The 20,980-nt window shown below is 43.1% G+C and overlaps 1 protein-coding gene across 1 annotated transcript in view; it reads right to left on the reverse strand.

The window, feature by feature from the left end:
* Positions 1–20,980, reverse strand: part of DNAAF5 (dynein axonemal assembly factor 5) — a 125,612-nt gene that overhangs the window by 469 nt on the left and 104,163 nt on the right. Inside the window, exons 10-12 of the mRNA XM_082260645.1 lie at positions 18,569–18,719; positions 12,227–12,383; positions 5,656–5,847 (exon numbers count right to left, since the gene is read on the reverse strand). Of these exons, the coding sequence (XP_082116771.1) occupies positions 5,656–5,847; positions 12,227–12,383; positions 18,569–18,719 (500 nt within the window). The remainder of the gene's footprint in view (positions 1–5,655; positions 5,848–12,226; positions 12,384–18,568; positions 18,720–20,980) is intronic.

The raw sequence follows: 20,980 nt of genomic DNA on the forward strand, positions 1-20,980 counted from the left end.
AAATTAGGATAAATTAAGAAATAGCCAAGATGACAGCTGCCAACGATCTCATGTCTCAAGGTGCCCACAGATATTGATCAGACAAGTTAGAAACTCTGCAGTGTCCTCTTCTTCCTCCTCTGCACTAATAAAAAATTTGCATGGCCAAGTTAGGGTATTGATTACATCTTTGGTTCCACCATTTAATATCATAATCCGATCGATCGAAATATGATCATTTTCATGGATAAAAATACCCAAGTGCTGCCGTTTGATTGATAATATACAACCCATGCATATCAACTCAGTGTGCTCGAATCTGATCAAAACTGAGTCTGATTCGATCAGAATGGAAATTACAGCTATTTAATTATTTGCGGATTCAATGGTTTTCCTCAAATCGCAGAAAGATCAGATAAAAAAAAAAAAATGGAACGGTGTATGGCCACAGATTAAAATTTGATGGTACAATCTCTGTTGAATCTCCTTTAGATTTGCCAACAATTATCTATCTGAACGATTCATACAATTTATATTCAAGCAGGAAGGCCCTCGCACTACATCATTTTTGGCATACAATCAGTGGCGGAGCCAGAGGGTTAGCTGGGGTGTCAATTGACACCCCAGAAAAAGTCCCTGCCACCCCTGTTGCCACCCCGATCCAGGCTGGCAGCGGAGGAATCACAGGCAGTGGTGGGATGGGATCAGCCGGTTCGCAGAACCGGCTGATCCCTCTAAGCTGGCGGCCAGGGTCAGGGAGCAGCAGAACAGTGCGTCCCGAAGCCGAGCCCGCCCATTCTGTGACAATAGCGAATGAAAATTCGCTATTGTCACATGGATCCTCCTCCGGCCAATCAGGGAGCGGGTCCTCCCGCTTCCTGATTGGCCGAATGGCAAATGCCGTGCCATTGGTCGAGGAGGCGCCGGCGGGAGGACTGAGAAGATGCAGGGAGCCGCGGACCGATGATAAGCTGCTGTGATGACCGTCCGTCCGTGAGGTAAGTAAGCCGGTCTCATGGGGGGGGGGGGGGGGGGGGGGACGCTGGCACTCTGCAATGATTGCGGGCAAATGCTGTGGCACTCTGCAATAATCATTGGGGGCATTTCTGTGGCACTCTGCAATAATCATTGGGGGCATTGCTGTCTCACTCTGCAATAATCATTGGGGGCATTTCTGTGGCACTCTGCAATAATCATTGTGGGCATTTCTTTGGCACTCTGCAATAATAATTGGGGGCATTGCTGTCTCACTGCAATAATCATTGGGGGCAAGGCTGTCTCACTCTGCAATAATCATTGGGGGCAAGGCTGTCTCACTCTGCAATAATCATTGGGGACATTTCTGTGGCACTCTGCAATAATCATTGGGGGCAAGGCTGTGGCACTCTGCAATAATCATTGGGGGCAAGGCTGTCTCACTGCAATAATCATTGGGGGCATTGCTGTCTCACTGCAATAATCATTGGGGGCAAGGCTGTCTCACTGCAATAATCATTGGGGGCATTTCTGTGGCACTCTGCAATAATCATTGGGGGCAAGACTGTCTCACTGCAATAATCATTGGGGGCAAGGCTGTCTCACTGCAATAATCATTGGGGGCAAGGCTGTCTCACTGCAATAATCATTGGGGGCAAGGCTGTCTCACTCTGCAATAATCATTGGGGGCATTGCTGTCTCACTCTGCAATAATCATTGGGGGCAAGGCTGTCTCACTCTGCAATAATCATTGGGGGCATTGCTGTCTCACTCTGCAATAATCATTGGGGGCAAGGCTGTCTCACTCTGCAATAATCATTGGGGGCATTTCTGTGGCACTCTGCAATAATCATTGGGGGCATTGCTGTGGCACTCTGCAATAATCATTGGGGGCAAGGCTGTCTCACTGCAATAATCATTGGGGGCATTGCTGTCTCACTGCAATAATCATTGGGGGCATTTCTGTGGCACTCTGCAATAATCATTGGGGGCATTGCTGTCTCACTCTGCAATAATCATTGGGGGCAAGGCTGTCTCACTGCAATAATCATTGGGGGCATTTCTGTGGCACTCTGCAATAATCATTGGGGGCATTGCTGTCTCACTGCAATAATCATTGGGGGCAAGGCTGTCTCACTGCAATAATCATTGGGGGCATTTCTGTGGCACTCTGCAATAATCATTGGGGGCATTGCTGTGGCACTCTGCAATAATCATTGGGGGCAAGGCTGTCTCACTGCAATAATCATTGGGGGCATTTCTGTGGCACTCTGCAATAATCATTGGGGGCATTGCTGTCTCACTCTGCAATAATCATTGGGGGCATTGCTGTGGCACTCTGCAATAATCATTGGGGGCATTGCTGTGGCACTCTGCAATAATCATTGGGGGCAAACCTGTATCCTGTCTGTATCCTCTGATCGCCACCTGTATCCTGTCTGTATCCTCTGATCACCACCACCTGTATCCTGTCTTTACTAGTAATGGCAGCGATCATTAGAGGGACTGCGACATTGCGGTGGACGAATCTGACACTAAATTACACTTTGTATATTGACCCCCCAAAATAATACCTAGCCACCCCTTTGCCACCCCTGTTTTAAAAGTCTAGCTCCGCCACTGCATACAATGTTAAATGTTGTAGCTGTATCATATTCATTTCCCTTTGGGATTATTAAAGTTTTATGAATCTGAATACCTAAACAGGATTGTGCAATCAGATTAAAGCGGAGTTCCGGCCACAAAAAAAAATTAAAAATACATACCCCCGGGACTGTCAGGGCTAGTACATTCCACAATGGCTAGCCTCTGATCTGTCCTGGTTCGCACTTACCTTTTAGAAGAAATACTTACTTAGAAAATTTCTTCTCCAGTGCTGCCATCTCAGGTGTGGGCAGCTTGAAGCCAGCGCGATCCTCTTCAGTGTCCTCTTCCGTCCTCTTCGGTCCCACGATGCACTGCGCCAGCCCCGCCGTCCCTTCCGGGGCCGCAGCGTCATCCCTGCACAGCTTCTGGGCATGCCCAGAAGCTGTTTAGCAAGGTATGACGCGCCTGAACCGGAACTGACGTCGGAGCAGGTGCAGGCGCATTGATTCCTGGGAGCGCTGACGTTCAGCTCCCAGGAATCATTGCAAAGCGGAAGTGACGGCGCGGGCAGCGGGAGGAAGTGGAAGAAAGGTAAGTATTTTTTTTCTGCAATTACAAGGTAAGTAAAAAAAAAAAAAAAAAAAAAAAACGTAACTTCCCATTTCTTTTTCAGGTGACAAATAGGAAGTGGATGGCCCAAAATCGACTGTCGATTTTGTGGCCGGAACTCCGCTTTAAAGTGCACCTGTTATTACCAAAAGAATAATCAGCTAAACGCAGCTTTTGGTAAAATGTACATTTTTACTGAAAGTGGCCTTATGGGGAGATGAATTTTACTTCTAGCTGCTTTTAGTTTGTTTTCCATGGACACAGGTACACTATAACCTCTATGAAAACAGCTCCCAGCTGTCATTTTTATAGTCCAGATTTGGAAACAAATCAAGGAAGCGTATTTGGTTGCTATGAGCAACAAGAAATATCATCTCTAGTGCACTTTTTATATGACAGATCCAATGTGTTTACATAAGTATTATAACATTATACATACAAAAAGACAAATATCAGGCTTGGCAGCCAAACTAGGGCTTGACAAATCATGGGTCACACAAGCTAACAAACTGTATACATCAGTGCAACTTTATAACTTAATCTGTAGTTCAACAACGAAGGTTCGTAAAAAATATAATCCTGTATACAAACCTGAGTATAGCACTTGCATTTTTTTTTTTTTTTTTTTTAGTATTATACTGCCATCTAGAGCCATTACCCTGACATTACATGAGTTAGAATGCGAGGTAATGTACATATACCATTTCAAAATATACATAGAAATAAGGTTTTGAAAAATTAACACACACTAAAAGAGATTATTTATATGAAGCCCAGAGCTGTAATTGACAGTAGATCTGAAAAAAAAATACAATCATGTTATTCTTTCTTTAAAGTGGACCTAGTCTCAATCCCTAATATAGCAAATCTTTCCTCTTCTCACTAACCTAATGTACAAAACTCCCCCGAACCCTTAGAGACAGGCAAATCAGTATCACTGGTATAGGTCTTGCCCTGCTGCCGGTGATAAAAATTGGAGTAGAAGCCCAGAATTGCTGTCAAGCATATACAATGACTGGTGATTTTTCTAATAAGGACACAGACTGCAAAAAAGAAAACCTGAAAAGGAGGCTCCTAATCTGGGAATACCACCCTCCTGCACCCATATGTCAGAGGTGCAAGTTGTCCAAGCATCCCCCTGCATGCCAAGAAATACTCTTCTGATGATTTAGCACACCAAGTGCTAGAACTGACTAAGAACCTTGCTTGGAAGGTTTCAACGGGGAAGTGGAGAGGCTATGGCCCCATTCACACTTGTATTTTAATGGAAGCCATTCAAATCTATGCGACTTAAAGTTGCACCAACTTTAAAAAGGTTCCTGCACTACTTTGATGTGACTTGAGTGCCATAGACTGCAATGTAAACTCTCAAAATTTGCATGGGAGGTCGCATCTTAATGTTATCAATGCGACAGTTGTAAAACAGTCAAAGCAAAAGTTGCATCCAAGTCGCACCCATCCAAAGTTGCATAAAAGTTGCAACTCACAATGAAAATCGCACAAGGGAAGACTTGGCAATCTATTTCTTAGGTTCTTCAACTAAGGAAGATTGGTGTTCTTGCCATCAGTAGCATCCTAGATAAATAGTATCTGGAAATGAGACCATTCAGTACAAGCACTTCTGATACAAGAAATCTGCAGTCTGACACCTTAACCAGGATTTCTGTGTATGAATACGGACAGGAAAACCATACAAAAGCAAAACCAGGAAGTGTTTAGTAGACTGACATTGCTGAAATGAAAAATGATCACCATTTGACCATGCATACTCCATAGCTGGACAAGGTTCAGATACAAGCAGGCCATCTATTGAGAACAGCAGAACTGAAAAAGATACGTCCACTCTGAGGACACTAGCAAAAAACTGCTCTGATGTCTGATGGTTGTGGGGGAAGGGACAGCTTTTTTGTTGCCAGTGCTCATGTCTCCTGTAGGCGGCAGTATAACTGACAGTCTGAGGATATCAGTGTCATTCAATGCACAAGAAAGGTAGATAGGATGATCAGCGCCAGGAACCCAGCACTTTGAACTGACAACATACAGTATTACCTCTGCTGCACTGAAATCAGCCCTGCCTAGTTCTGTTCTCCTGACCCGCAGAACACCTTACCCTCTTCATGTCCTTAACACATGAAGTGTTGAATAAGCCATGTGAAGGTAAGTATACCTTGGTCTGGGAAATGGGCTTATAGAAAAGACCACGTCACTTTGTTTGAATGAACATACTGTATCTGACAGGGTCTCTGTAGGCCATTGTACTGGCAAGTGTTAATACACAGTGGGCTTTCTGCACACATTCCTGCCAAGTACATACCCAGCAAGCACTTCAAAGACCTCCCTTTGAAGGAGCATCAAATATCAGGGGAAAGTATATAGCATGCTTTGAGCACTGCATGTTTGTCTTCCTCCAGATCAGGGTAGGCCCACACAAATATTTTAGTAAGCATTTTGTGTAATTTATAGCACAGTTCTAAGACCATAATAAATTCCTGGCAGAGAACATACCTAGTACTGTAGTCTGCAGGTTTGTATCGGGGTCATCAAGGTGCACAAGGAGACCTCGGTATAAGAATTCCAGGTGAGCCATATAGGTGGTCCTGTCATACCGGTCATCAATACATTTAAACCACAGACTAATTGTTTTGGCAGCTGTGATTCGGACTTCATCTGAAGCATCATCAAGTCGTTTTAATACTTCTGTAAATACAAATTTGAAAGATAAATAAGACATTCATAACACAGAATTTACAGTGAGTTAACATAATACTTATTCTTGTAACCTTTACTGTTTCTTAACTGAATCCTGAAAATAAAAATCATACTTTTGCGCAGATCTATCAAGTGGTAAATTAGACCCAGGTTAATACCTTCAATGCCACCCCCTATTGCTGCCTAAAAGCCCCTCAGGATCTGGGCTTCAATAGTTTAAAAGCTGTCAAAGCCAGTGACCGTGAGGAAGGGAAATGCATAAATCAGTCTGAACGGATTTCAGTGAGTGATTAGGACATCAACCCTAAAAGCCTAAAGAGGAAGTAAACTTCCTCTGCAAACATTTACCTATAGGAGAGGCTTACTTATGGGTAGTGTAAATATCTCCTAAACATGTACCGTTTAGGAGAGATTTACATGAAATGCAGCCAGTGACATCACTGGCGCATGCGCTCTGAAGGAACGGCCACTGGTGCCGTTCCTTCCGAGCCCCGTGACATGAACGGCAGCTCCCGCGGTGGTGATGTCATCGCAGCTCCAGCCAATCACAGCGCCAGAGCCTGCCAACCCGGAAGTAACTCCGGGGAAAATGTCAGCGGTAACACCGATGTGCGGAGCTTCGTTCTAAGGTAAGTATTACATAATGAGCTAGTATGCGATGCATTCTAACTCATTATGCTTTTGTCTTTCAGGGGTTTTTTTTATTTATTTTTTTTATTTTTTGTAGATAGCAGGAGGTATCAACTCTATGAGAGTCCCAGACCCCCATACCAAAATCGTGTATTGGAAAAGAAAAAATAGACCTATAACCACGTGGTCCCAGAAACCACCTGTGATATATCTATTAATAGGGGTCTAGGGCTCACAGTAATGGAGGTAAAGCATATCTATAAAACAACAAGTTTTTATTTGACTAATGCTAAAAACATCAGAGAATATTAAAACAATATAACAGTCAGAACTGGATGAACTGTGAGGTGTCTTGTACACTGCCAGTTCGACGCGTTTTGCAGACTGGTATACAAAATTCACCAAAAATATATAAACATATATGTAATAGATCTGGTGTGCAAAAAGCAACACCCTATCTATACTAAATGATTGCATGCTTACCATACTTCATATTTTGACATTAACAATCCAATACTAGTTCAACCGTGCATGCCTCGGATCCATGAGGAGCCACAATCCCCAAGCCGTCAACCAAGGGGGGAGCCATGCATAGCACCCTCCCCTGGCGACAGACCAAATGGTACAGACTGGACCGTGCTTCTAGAGGGCGGCAGACCCCTAGTGGTGTCAAATGCTTCAAGATGTGTTCATTTCCCAGGGAGTGCGTATAGCATCTAAATAGAGAATAGAAATACACTTGGTCCCATTTTAATTTTGATTCATATATATATATATATATATATATATATATATATATATATATATATATATATATATATATGTAGATGTAAATTAATCTCAGTAATGTCTAGAAAACCAATCTAAAGAACCAATCAAGGAGTCATATAATCCCTCATTGGGTCTCAAATATTGCAAATCCCCCACTCCTGCAAGTGTCCAATATTACCAAAGCTGCCATAATCTGTAATTCTAGTGCCTGCAATAAGGTTCCTGCCTTTCCCAATGGCAGCCTAACATTGCATTGATCTAGACAAACCTACATCCCATTGTGTGTCAAGGGGTCTAATAAGCCGGTCCCACCGCAAGTTGATTGCCGGCGATCGTTCAATTCCGGTGGGACCGGCTTATTAGTTGGTAGTGTGCAGAGAACGACGACAGCCGGCTCCTCTGGACGTGCCATTGTGACAGGCAGGAACCTTACTGCAGGTATTACAATTGCAGACTATGGCAGCCTAGCTAATATTGGACACTTGCAGGAGTAAGGGATGTGCATTATTTGAGACCCATGGAGTGATTATGTGGCTTTTTGACCCCTTGACACACAATGGGATGTAGGTCTGTCTAGATCAATGCAATGTAAGGCTAAAAGAGGAAGCGGATGGTGGAAGTATTATACTATCCCTAGTGATTGCCTGTATAGGTAAACACGGATACTTCTGATTGGTTCTTTAGACTCGAACGTATATATAAAAGAGGTATTTTCTAGACATTACTGGAATATGGGAATCAAAATTAAAATGGGACCAAGTGTATTTCTATTCTCTATTTATTTAGATGCTATACGCACTCCCTGGGAAATGAATACCATCATCTTGAAGCATTTGCCACCACTAGGGGTCTGCCGCCCTCTAGAAGCACGGTCCAGTCTGTACCATTTGGTCTGTCGCCAGGGGAGGGTGCTATGCATGGCTCCCCCCTTGGGTGACGGCTTGGGGATTGTGGCTCCTCATGGATCCGAGGCATGCACGGTTATATATTTTTGGTGAATTTTGTTTTCTGTTTTTCTCTTTTGAAGTCTGTAAAGGCGAATGTATTGCCTATTATGTTCCTGACGAAGCAGTGACTGGTTATACCAGTCTGCGAAACGCGTCAAACCGGCAGTGTCACGTCAAACCGGCAGTGTACAAGACACCTCACAGTTCATCCAGTTTTGACTATGTTATATTGTTTTAATATTCTCTGATCCATTTGTTCAATAAAAACTTGTTGTTTTTATAGATATGTTTACCTCCATTACTGTGAGCCCTAGACCCTATAACAGGCATGTCCAACCTGCGGCCCGGAACCTCAGGCAATGCGGCCCACTGCCCCCTGACAATTTTTTTTTGCTGGGGAGGAAGGAAGTCAGGTTGGGGGCACGGCCACAGCAGCTTCCAACTAACGGTAGGCAGAGGCTGTCTCAGAGGGGGGAGGGGAGCATGTGCAGTGACTCCTACCACCATGACCACTTCAAATCACTGAAGTGGTCATGGTGGTTAGAGTGTTCCTTTATTATCACTCAGAAGTAAACCTGTGTATTCTGATTCCTTTTTATTTGATCATCCTCTAGTTGTGTTAAATTAGTGCGGGAAGGGCGCGGCGGCATTTTATTACTTATATACTGTACCTTAACTATAGTATATATTTATTTTATTTATTTTTGTTTAGCGTTTACAACCTCTTTAAGAATCTCTGTTCCAGGACACAAACCTGTCCAATTTGTTGTAGAGTCTGAACATTAGTAGTGCCTTGAAAAAGTATTCATACCCCTTGAAATTTTCCACATTTAGTCATGTTACAACCTAAAACGTAAATGTATTTTATTGGGTTTTAATGTGATAGACCAACACCAAAAGTGGCACATAATTTTGAAGTGGAAGGAAAATGATAAATGTTTTTTTTTACAAATAAATATCTGAAAAGTGTGGCATGCATTTGAATTCAGTCCCCTTTACTCTGATACCCCTAACTAAAATGTGGAACCAATTGCATTCAGCAGTCACCTAACTAGTAAATAGTGGCCACCTGTGTGCAATTAAATCTCAGTATAAATACAGCTGTTCTGTGAAGCCCTCAGAGGTTTATTAGAGAACCTTAGTAAACAAACAGCATCATGAAAACCAAGGAACACACCAGACAAATCAGGGATAAAGTTGTGAAGTTTAAAGCAGGGTTAGGTTATAAACAATATCCCAGCTTTGAACATCTCACAGAGCACTGTTCAATCTAACATCCGAAAATGGGAAGAGTATGGCACAACTGCAAACCTACCAAGACATGGCCGTCCACCTAAACTGACAGGCCGGGCAAGGAGAGCAGTAATCAGAGAAGCAGCCAAGAGGCCCATGGTAACTCTGGAGGAGCTGCAGAGATCCACAGCTCAGGTGGGAGAAGCTGTCCACAGGACAACTATTAGTCAAGCACTCCACAAATCTAGCCTTTATGGAAGAATGGCAATAAGCAAGCTATTGTAGAAAGAAAGCCATACGTTTTCTTGTTTGCAGTTTGTGAGAAGCCATGTGGGGGGCAAACATTTGGAAGAAGGGACTCTGGTCAGATGAGACCAAAATTGAACTTTTTGACCTAAAAGCAAAACACTGTGTGGCGGAAAACGAAAACTGCATATCACCCTGGACACACCATCCCCACAGTGAAAAGTGATGGCTGCATCAAATTGTGGGGAAGCTTTTCTTCAGCAGGGACAAGGAAGCTGGTCAGAGTTGATGGGAAGATGGATGGAGCCAAATACAGGGCAATCTTAGAAGAAAACCTGTTAAGAGTCGCTGGGGCGGAGGTTCACCTTCCAGCAGGACAACAACCCTAAACATACAGCCAGAGCTACAATGGAATGGTTTAGATCAAAGCATAAATTCAATTGAGAATCTGGGAAAGACTTGAAAATTGCTGTTTACAGACACTCCCTACCCAATCTGACAGAGATTAAACTATTTTGCAAAGAAGAATGGGCAAAAATTTCACTCTCTAGATGTGCAAAGCTGGTAGAGACATACCCAAAAGGGCTTGCAGCTGTAATTGCAGCAAAAGGTGATTTTATAAAGTACTGACTCAGGGGGGCTGAATACAAATGCACGTCACACTTTTCAGATATTGGTAAAAGATTAAAAAAAACATTTATCATTTCCTTCCACTTCACAATTATGTGCTACTTTGCGTTTCTCTATCACATAAAATCCCAATGAAATATATTTACGTTTTTGGTTGTAACATGATAAAATGTGGAAAATTTCAAGGGGTATGAATAATTTTTCAAGGCACATTTGGCATTTCCCGCCGAAGGAAAACACCTCTGGGTGGTGGGACCACTCCCCAGGATCCAGATGTTGATAGCTTTATAAGTCCATTTGCCAATATCGCACACTAGTATGTATGACACAGACAGGCCTGGGACATGCAGTTCTGCACAGGTCACAATAAACTTCACTTACAGAGAGTGGCTTTACTCTTGGTGCCATTTTGTTGATCTATGTATGCCACTTCTGTGCTGTTGTTGGATTGGACCCTGACTAATGGTCCCATAGTAGAGCGGTCCAATATTGAAGGGAAAATCATATCAACTTGAGCTCCAGAACATTGATCGCTATCCAGTCTTCCTTTCAACAACCATGTCCCCTGAATAGTCAGGGAATCTATGATTTGTTCACTAGTTTGACACCTTGTACACTACAGAAGAAAAGATTTTCCCAGGATCCGCTGCTGGGCTGGATTGTACCCAGTCCAATGCAAATTTTTGGTGCTTAGACACAGAGTGATCCAATGAGAGGGTCCATTTGTACCATGCTGTCACAATGTTGAGTTGGAACAGTCTTATAGGAAACAGAGTATAAGGGACTGCCTTGAAGGAGGCTACCATCAACTCCAGCATCATCATGGAAAAGTTTCAAGAGGGATGTTCCAGGGAACACAACTATCATATCTTGGGCAGGAGGGTCAGAAGCTTTCCTGGGAAGGAAAGCTCATTCCAGGGCCATGTTATGCAGGCCTAGTTCAAGGCTGCTATTAGCCAGGATCCAATCACCTGGAGGTAGTGCATAACCCAATGGTTTAGGAATTGAACTCTCCTGTGTCCTGTGATGTACAATTAAGAAAATTGTATTATATAATGAAAATTTTGCAATACCTATATAACACTGTTAAGTCAGAGCTAAGGCTTTCCAATCTGTATGGAGCATGACCTTTGCTGACAGCAGAGCTATAAGGTCTGATTTAGTGGGGACAGTGTGTGACCACTGCAGAGAGATCACTGTTTCCCTACAGAGTGCAAGAGTTCTTCTTTACAACAGATAGGATGTGGTTGCTTTCCAAAGCTGATTTAAAGCCTAATTGAATTCTTGATTTAAATCAGATGGATACATTCTAGGTGCATCAAAACAAAAGGTGTTTAATGTCCTTTGGTTAGTTTTCTTTGTGGAGCATTTTTTAGTCTGAGTAAAAAGCTGGTTATCTTCCATCATGCTGCAGAGTGGCACCCTTGCACTCTGTGGATAAACTGTGATCTTTCTGCATGTCATCTGCTAAGCCACAGCCAGAGTTCTACAATCAGCAGGGAGCATAAGCTCTCCAATCAGAGAGCTATAAGATTTGGCATAGTAGGGGGCATGCCAGACCTTTGCAGAGAGACTGATGCTTCCCTTCAGACAGCAAAGGTCCCACTCTGCAGCTGAAGGCAGGTGACAGTCTTTTCTACTCAGGCTATAGCTGCTTTTTTAAGAAAATGAATTGTAAGATATTGAACACATTTTATTTTGATGCACTATGAATATATTTTGAAACAGAGATAAATAGGGTCTTAAATTTAAAGTTCAATGGAGCATTAAGTTTAGTGCAAAGAAAGCTGACGTCGATGTTACTGGTAATTATTTTGTGAATCCAAAATTAGTTCTATATGTACCCACTGAATATTCATTCCTTTATCCATTTTTAGATTAGTTAATAGTATCCTTAAAAGAACACTTACCAAGGTAGATCTTGTTCAGTTGGTCTGGATCTAAATGATTTTCACAGGCCCCCAATAGAGCCCGGATAATACGACAGGACATCAAGCGGCTCATCTTTGAGTCCTCTTCTAGAGTCGTGAGGATTGTGGGCATCAGAATGTCCTGTATCTGGAGAATCTGCAAGACACATGATACATGTTACAGTGCAATTTATGTTACAGTCCACATTTTTTTTATCTAGGTATGGGTACCTGTACACAGCCTGATAGCTGCAAACATTTAAAGTGATACTAAACACGCTCAGTTTAGTTTACATCCCTATATTTATGCCTTCTCTTTCTGTTAATGGAAATTCCCTACCATACAGGTAAAGATGAAACTTCTTAATTGCCCATATGAGCGCCAGAGCCTCTTTGTCAATGTGAGAGTAATTGCTTTCTGCTTTTGTCAAGGACCTGGAGGCGAATGCCACAGGTTTCTCTGACCCATCTGGTAAAACGTGAGATAGTACAGCCCCTAGACCATAGGGTGAGGCATCACAAGCCAAGGTGAGAGGCCTTTGGAGGTCATAGTGCACGAGCATGCGTGACGCCAACAGCTTTCGCTTAGAAACTTCAAAAGCACGTTGGCATGCAGCCGACCAGTTCCATCTGGAGTGTTTCTCCAAAAGCTTGTTTAATGGAAACAAAGTGTGTGCTAGATCCGGCAGGAATTTGTGGTAATAGTTCAGCAAGCCCAGGTATGAACGCAGCTGCTGGACGTTGGTCGGGGCTGGAGCTTTTACTAAAGCATCAACTTTGGCTTCCGTGGTGTGTATACCCTCTGCATCCACAAGGTGGCCACAAAACTCCAATTTAGGTACCATGAATTGGCATTTCGCTAAGTTCACTTTTAGACCCTGCTCTTGGAGTCTGGCCAACACAAGCTCCACGTTACGCTTGTGTTCCTGGTCCGTCAGGCCCGTGATGAGCATGTCATCTAACAGGCACTGTGTGAAAGGAATGTCCGCCAAAATCTCATCCATTTTGCGTTGCCAAATGGCTGGGGCGGAGGCTACCCCAAACACCATCCGATTGTATTCATACAGTCCCTTGTGAGTGTTGATTGTTAGAAACTTGCGGGACGAAGGGTGGACCTCAAACTGTAAATAAGCTTGCCTGAGATCAAGCTTGGTGAACTTTTGACCTCCTGCAAGAGAGGCAAAAATGTCATCTACTCTGGGTAGGGGATACTGGTCTATCTCCAGTTGAGAATTTAGTGCCATGCGGAAATCGCCACAAATGCGTAAGTCCCCATTCGCTTTCTTTACTGGTACAACTGGTGATGCCCACTCGCTGTGCTCTACCTTTGAGATGACACCTTGTTCCTCCAGCCGGCTTAGTTCAGCTTCCACACCTGCTCGGAGTGCGAAAGGTACCGTCCGAGCTTTGAAGAACCTAGGCTGGGCATTGGGTTTCAGCCTGAGTCTCACACAGTCATGCTTTATTTTTCCCAAATGGTTATCAAAGACTTGCGGGAATCGCTGTTTCAGGGACTTCACCCATCCCTCTTCATCCCCTGATGGGATGGTCACGGTGTTGCAGGGGTTAATGGCGATGTCTGGCATGCCAAAGTGAGCAATCCAGTCTCTCCCAAAAAGAGGGGGTCCCCCATGTTCTAGGATATATAATGGCATTCTCTTTGTCTGACCCTTGTAGGATACCTGTACTTTCACGTACCCCAGTGGGTGGAGTATCTGCTTTGAATATGTCTGCAGTTTGATTGGTGTTGGACGGACAGTTGTTCGGATCAGAAGTTTTCTCCATTGTTTCTGGGTGATAACTGAAACTGCTGCTCCTGTGTCTACATCCATCTTGAGTTTCTTTCCTTCCACGGTTACCTCTACAGTCATTGCTGAGGGTGCTGAATGCATATGATGTATGTCCAATCTGTGGAGCACTTCCTCATCCTCTGATTCAGATGACGATGTATATCTTCCCACCATATATGCCTTTGTCCTGGGGTTCAGAGGTTGTTTATTTCGCACCTTCTTACTACGGCAGACTCGTTTCAGATGGCCTGCCTTACCACAATTATGACAGAGCTGATCCTTAAACCGGCAGACTTTGTGATCATGGTCTGTATTCCCACAACGGTAGCAAGCTGACGTCCTGGTTGGTGAGGTTCTATATTTACAGTTAGCTGCAGTTTGCTTGACTGCTGTTCTGAAAACTTCCTCTTTAACCTCTTCCCTTCTGCTCTGGGGGTTCAAAGCTTCTGTATCTTTCACAGCCATTTCCATCACTGAAGCTATCTCAATTGCCTTTGTAAGGGTAAGGTCTTTCTCTGTTAACAGTCTCTTTTGGCTAGACTCACTATTCAGTCCCATGACAAACTTATCCCTCAGTGCAGTTGGTAAATACTCCCCAAAAGAACAAGTTGAGGCTAGTCTGCGAAGGGCGAGCACATAAGCCTTAATATCTTCACCTGGCTGCTGCTGCCGCTGATAGAACCTGAATCTTTCTGCAATCTCTAGTGGTTTAGGCTGGAAGTGATTTCCTAACAGTGTCAGGAGCTCTGCCAAAGTCTTAGTTGCTGGTTTTTCAGGGAAAAGCAGATCCCTAAGAGTGTCATATGTCCTAGCACCAACCACTGTCAGAAACACTGCTACTTGCCTGTCGCCTGGGATGGCATTTGCACAGAAATATTGTTCTAATCTTTCAATCCAAGAAATCCACGTTGTCTGTTCGCCATCAAATTCACTTAATGTCCCGATCAATGACATTTTCCTGCTGGGCTCTGTGGGTGTTTGTATTCCTGACAATCCAGAGTTTTTTTTTTCTTCCTTTCCTTTCTCACACGGATAGTAATCTTGTAAATCCCATCCTCGTCGCCACTGTTATATTCTCCGTGTTGTGAGAGACACAGGACTCTGGTCTGGAACAACGGTTGTTTATTCAGGACTCACTGTACAGCATTACAGGACAGCTCTGCATATCAATACATCTCTACATGTGTCTAAAGATGGCCACTCTGCCCCTTGACCCTTGTCATCACTCCTGGGTGGAGCCAGCCTTAAAGTGACAGTACATGTGAAACCCTTCAGGTATAACAGGAACTGTAATTATTTTAATAAAAAAAAAATTTAAGTACCTTTTTTTCCTAACTTAAATACAGCTGCCATGTGACCCAGTAAAAAAAAAAAAAATAATAATACATATAAATAAACTGTTTTAAATTGTCATACAAATATAGAATTGAAATCAAATCTTTATTATTTTTGGCAATAACATGGTATAAGTGGATTTCTGCTAATCACAGTCTGTGTCTTAGAATAAGAGGCAGGGGAAGTCTCCATCAATCAAGATGTAATATCCTGCCCCCATTGTATTTAGCTGGTTGGTGGGCATGGAGAAGAAATGGAGGGAATGGGCTGTCATTTACCAGAGTGTATACGCCCACTTGCGTGGCTCTATAGTAGGGCTGCGCATCTTCACTGGTCTCACAATTCGATTTGATTACGATTAGCATGTGAACGATTATCGATGCATCACGATTACTGCCCACAGCCCCCATTTACATAACACAGCCCCCCATTAATATTAGACAGACCCCCATTGACATAACACAGCCCTCCAATTGACATAACACATCCCCAATTGACATAACACAGCCCCCCCATTGACATAACACAGCCAATTTACATTATATAGCAGCCTCCCCCCCTGCACTTCACAGGAAAGCCCTGCCGGCTGCCAGTGAACTCAAAAGTTAAAAAAATTAGTGTCAGTGACTCAGTTTCAGGGACCCTTCCTGGTAAGGGTATGTAAATTCAAAATACTTACAACATCTTACAAAGCAATCCACAGCCTAGCCCCCAGCTACATCACCAGCCTCATCTCAAAATACCAACCTAATCGCTCTCTTCGTTCCTCTCAAAACCTCCTGCTCTCTAGCTCACTCATCACCTCCTCCCATGCTCGCCTCCAGGACTTTTCCAGAGCCTCTCCAATCCTATGGAACTCCTTACCCTTATCTGTCCGATTATCTCCCACTCTATTAGCTTTTAGGCGATCTCTGTAAACCCTCCTTTTCAGAGAAGCCTATCCTACCAACCCCTAACAAATGTACCTCCTTTTCTCCATCAACCCATCCCCCACAGTTATTGCCTTTTGTTTCACTTGACCCTCCCTTCTAGATTGTAAGCTCTAACGAGCAGGGCCCTCTAGTTCCTCCTGTTTTGAACTGTATTGTAACTGTATTGTCTTCCTTTACATTGTAAAGCGCTGCGCAAACTGTTGGCGCTATATAAATCCTGTATATTAATAATAATGTAAACTGATGCCTGATTACCTTATTATCTCCCGATCGTTTTATCGCCGTCAGTCTAGTGCACTCCACAACTCCGGCCAGCGGGGAGGAGGAGATCGGCCGGCCAGAGGGCACATAACTGACGGCCGAGACTGACGGCGATGAAAAGATCGGGAGATAATAAGGTAATCAATCAAGCATCAGTTTACATTAACCCTTACTAGGAAGGGTCCCTGAAACTGAGTCACTGACACTAATTTGTTTTAACTTTTGAGTGCACTGGCATCCAGCAGGGCTGTCCTGGGAGAGGCGGGGGGGGGGGGGAGCAGGGATGACGTCATCCATGCATCAATGTGGCCGTTCCTCAGCATCGTATTCGAATAGTTTAAGGCCGAATCGTGATGCATCGATGCAACGATTATTTTCAACACCCCTACTCTATAGTCACATGGGCTGCTCAGATGTGTAAGGGAGGAAATGCTTAGCGTGGGAACTCACTGAAAACTGAGCATATGCAGAGATGCCAACAGCTACTCTGCAAAATCCCCAACTGTATTGGGGATATGGACAGAAAGGAGAGATAGAGAACAGCAGTATCAACTAGGTTTTTTGCAGAATAGAGAAAATGAATCCCATAGTGACAGAGTGAGTAAGAACAGCAAGTAAATACAACATATATTGATAGTTTTTAATGTGGGTTTAATGCAACTTTAAAGCAGAGCTTGTAATGATTGAGAGATCATCTGGCTATATAGTGGTTAAAGTGTACATTTCAAATTGGAACACTTGTTTCAATGATAACTACCTTCTCTTTTTTTTCCTTACACTTTAATTTGTGTCTATGTGGCAATAACTAAAGTGAAATCTATCCATGGCGACACAAATGGTGAAGGAAAAAAAAAAAAAACTGACAGGGGTTTTACCTTGCCCTACTCTATCCAAAACAAAAAGAAAAACTGACTTCAGAAGCACTTGATAACAAGTATTTCTGTATACCGGTCAAGTGAGGGCCCAACATCAGGGGAAACCGAGTAGTTGCTGATTTGCAAAGGAATTCTGCATTTAGGGAACCACATGCAACCCTTGAATTTTCAATTTTCTTACAGAAAAAAACAGGATCAAAGAAAAAGCTAAGCGTGACCTTAAAGTCAACCAGTCCTGAGATAAATATGAATGATATAAGTTCTGTCCTTAATGTTTTGGCTTCAATACACTGAGTCACTGACCCAGAAATATGCACACAGTCATAGTCATGTCAGATGTCCAGACCAGCACATTTGCTCTGAGTCTGAGCCAGTAACTCAATAAAAGGTACAGGCTCGGCTTATAATCTAGCGAATTAGCATTTATGTTTCTCTCCTAACATGTTTGCTTTTGATGGAAAGGAACTGAGATAAATACAAGCAGGTAACTGCTGCTAGCTTCTAAAAATTCTTCCGACTGTCATGCTGATGTAATAGGTTCAGTACTTTTGAGTCATAGAACTGGAAGAAGTGTGTAAATCAATGTTTTTTTTTTTTTTTTACAGACTTCACTGACTGCATGATTGTTCCAGGTCAGTGATTTAGAAAGTATTTAGGCTAAAGACAACCATGGAGGTCATTGGTGCTGATGCACTGCCTCCATTATTATTTCCTTACAGGTTTCTTGCCCAATCCCACAGCTAAAACCCTGAAGGTCAGGCAATCTCCACTATGTTTGTAAAAAGACCCAGTCAGACCTACAGGTGTATAAACTATAATCACTGGTAAAGTGTTTCTGTGCACTGGGAGAGGACCTGAATTTTAGGCTAGGCCTGTGTATATACTCCCTTTACTTCAATCCAAGTTAAAATTAAGCCCAGTCCCTCCTCACCCTCTATCACTTAATGGTGGAGTAACAGTTGCTATTAGACATTAAGGGCCTGTATGCAGCCTGGGCCTAGGATCCTGGGTTCTCCACTGTGATTTTAAGACAAGTAATGTTAGTTTATGTGCCTTAGTTATTATAAAAGGCTTACTTAAAAAACCTACTTAATACCATTCCAGCATTGTAGTATTCGGTGGAATCATGATATCAACATATTACTATACCTCTTGCGGGGAAAGAACTTCACTCTGAAAGAGGACCCAGAGGCAAGACACTGCTATGGTACGGATGGCTGCTGCAGTCCTCCCAGCTTGCCATTTCAAATTGGGAACTAAAATGTCCTTTATGAGGGTTTCCGAGTGCACACGGAACTGCCTGTATGTGAAACAAACAAAGCATAAATAGAGGTCCACAAATGAAACATTTTCTGCTTTTGAACACTTTTGTGGTCTTTAGGAGTACATGTACGGTAGTAATAAACATAAGGAGGATAATGTACTACGTTCCTTTCTGTGAAAAAGTATAGTTTGGAAGTTTGGTACATGCCACTATGGGGAAGGGGGGAGTTTACTAAAACTGGAGAGTGCAAAATCTGGTGCAGCTATGCAAAGAAACTAATCAGCTTTCAGGTTTTATTGTCAAAGCTTAATTGATAGAAGCTGACTGGATACCGTGTGGAGCTGCACTAGATTCTGAGTGCTTCAACTTTAGTATATCAGCCTCCATGTGTTCTTCCCTTTAGGCTATGTTCACATGTTAGCGTAGCGGACCACGGGCAGAATCACCGCGGTTCTGCCCGCGATCCGGAAATCATTGCAAATCGCGGGACGCCTGTGCGTTGCGGTTGATTTGCAATGGCACCCCAAACGCTGTGCGATGTTGCCGCAATTTCCGCCTGCCGAATCGCGGTAACATCGCGCAAACAAAATCGCTGGTCGCATGATGCTCCAAAGAAGCTCTTGTACCTTTTTTGGGTGTCATGCGACCCGCAATTTTGTTTGCGCAATGTTACCGCGATTCGGCAAGCGGAAATCGCTGCAACATCGCACAGCGTTTGGGGTACCATTGCAAATCAACGGCAACACACAGGCGTCCCGCAATTTGCAATGATTTCTGGATCGCGGGCAGAATCGCGGTGATTTTGCCCGCGATCCGCTATGCCAACATGTGAACGTAGCCTTACAGTTCAACAATAAAGAATGATGATTTTTTTAAAAACGAGACAAGATACAATAAAAGAGGAGTTCTTGTGTGATTGAGCCATTAAAGAGTTTGTCCAACTTCAGCAACTGAATTCACAACTACTGGGACTTCTTTTTTCGGCCCATGTAATTCTTCCAGCTTTGTGGCAGTCTAAAGAGATCCAAATACTTGTGTTTGTTTGGATTTTATACCAAGAAAAAAATGTTCTGCATGATGATTGTTCCTTTATCTTGTTGATTTGCCAGCAGGGGGCACTTCAGCACTATATTCAAACAGAGCAGAAAAACTGTAGAACTAAACATGTGTTCTGAAAAACTCCAACAGAGCAGTCTACATAATCCTGTTTTTTTCGCTGGTGTAAAATTGGACAAAAATAACATTTAAATTGACTTTAAATACAATGCCAAATAGCTAAAGCAGTAGACCCATTGGATAACTTTCCTAAACAATACCTGTAATTAGTACAGTAGTTGTATTTTTTTTCCCCCTTGTGTTTTAACTTTAGAGCTTTTAGTGAAGCAGGCTGATTAAAGGCTAACATCTCTCAGCACCTTATACCACACCAGTAAAACACACAATCTAACGCTTCTCCCACATTTCAGCAGAGCCATACTACCAGTATGGGCCTGAGAAATGGAGAACCTCCAATAAAACACTATCACCCACTGGAAACATGTTCTGCAGATAATAAAGATGTAGTTCAGTCTAATGAAAAAGCAGGATATAATTTCAAAATAAGAACACACTATCCAATCCTGTCTTTATTTATTATTCTGCATTAAGGGGCGGTTCACACTGGAATGCACGTGTTTATGAGAATTTCATTTTTGACTGTCTATTCATTTCAATGGGCTGCCAAACACACCAGAATACGCAAAACGTAGGGCAGGTGCGACTTTTCCAAACTGCAGTAACATGCGGCTTGATGACAGCAAATGAGCCACGTTTACTAGATGAATTTAGGGGTCACCAACAAATAATGACACCCACATGCATCTAGCAAGGGCAGCACGTTCCGATGCAGTGAACTCGAATGAAAATGCACCTTTCCTGCACCATGATCTGGTGTGAATGAGCCCTAAAATAAATGAAAACCAGAATCTGGTTGGTTGCTATAAGGGAAAATTTCCTATTTCCTTTTTAGTCTTTTAGCTAATAATCTTAAAGTGATACTAAAGTCTGATTTTTTTTCCCTTAAAAATCAAAAACATGTTATACTTACCTGCTCTGCGTAGTGGTTTTGCACAGAGCAGCCCAGATCTTCCTTTTTTCGGGTCCCTGGCGTTTCTGGTCCCTCCTTCCTGTTGAGTACCCCCACAGCAAGCAGCTTGCTATGGGGGCACCCGAGCCGAGCTTCAGCTCCCTGTGTCCAGCGAGACACGGAGCCATAGCCCAGCCCCATCCCCACCCCCTTTCTCTCCTCATTGGCTCAC

Source organism: Pelophylax lessonae (genome assembly GCF_965119305.1).
Source record: "Pelophylax lessonae genome assembly, chromosome: 6".
Classification (NCBI taxonomy): domain Eukaryota; kingdom Metazoa; phylum Chordata; class Amphibia; order Anura; family Ranidae; genus Pelophylax; species Pelophylax lessonae.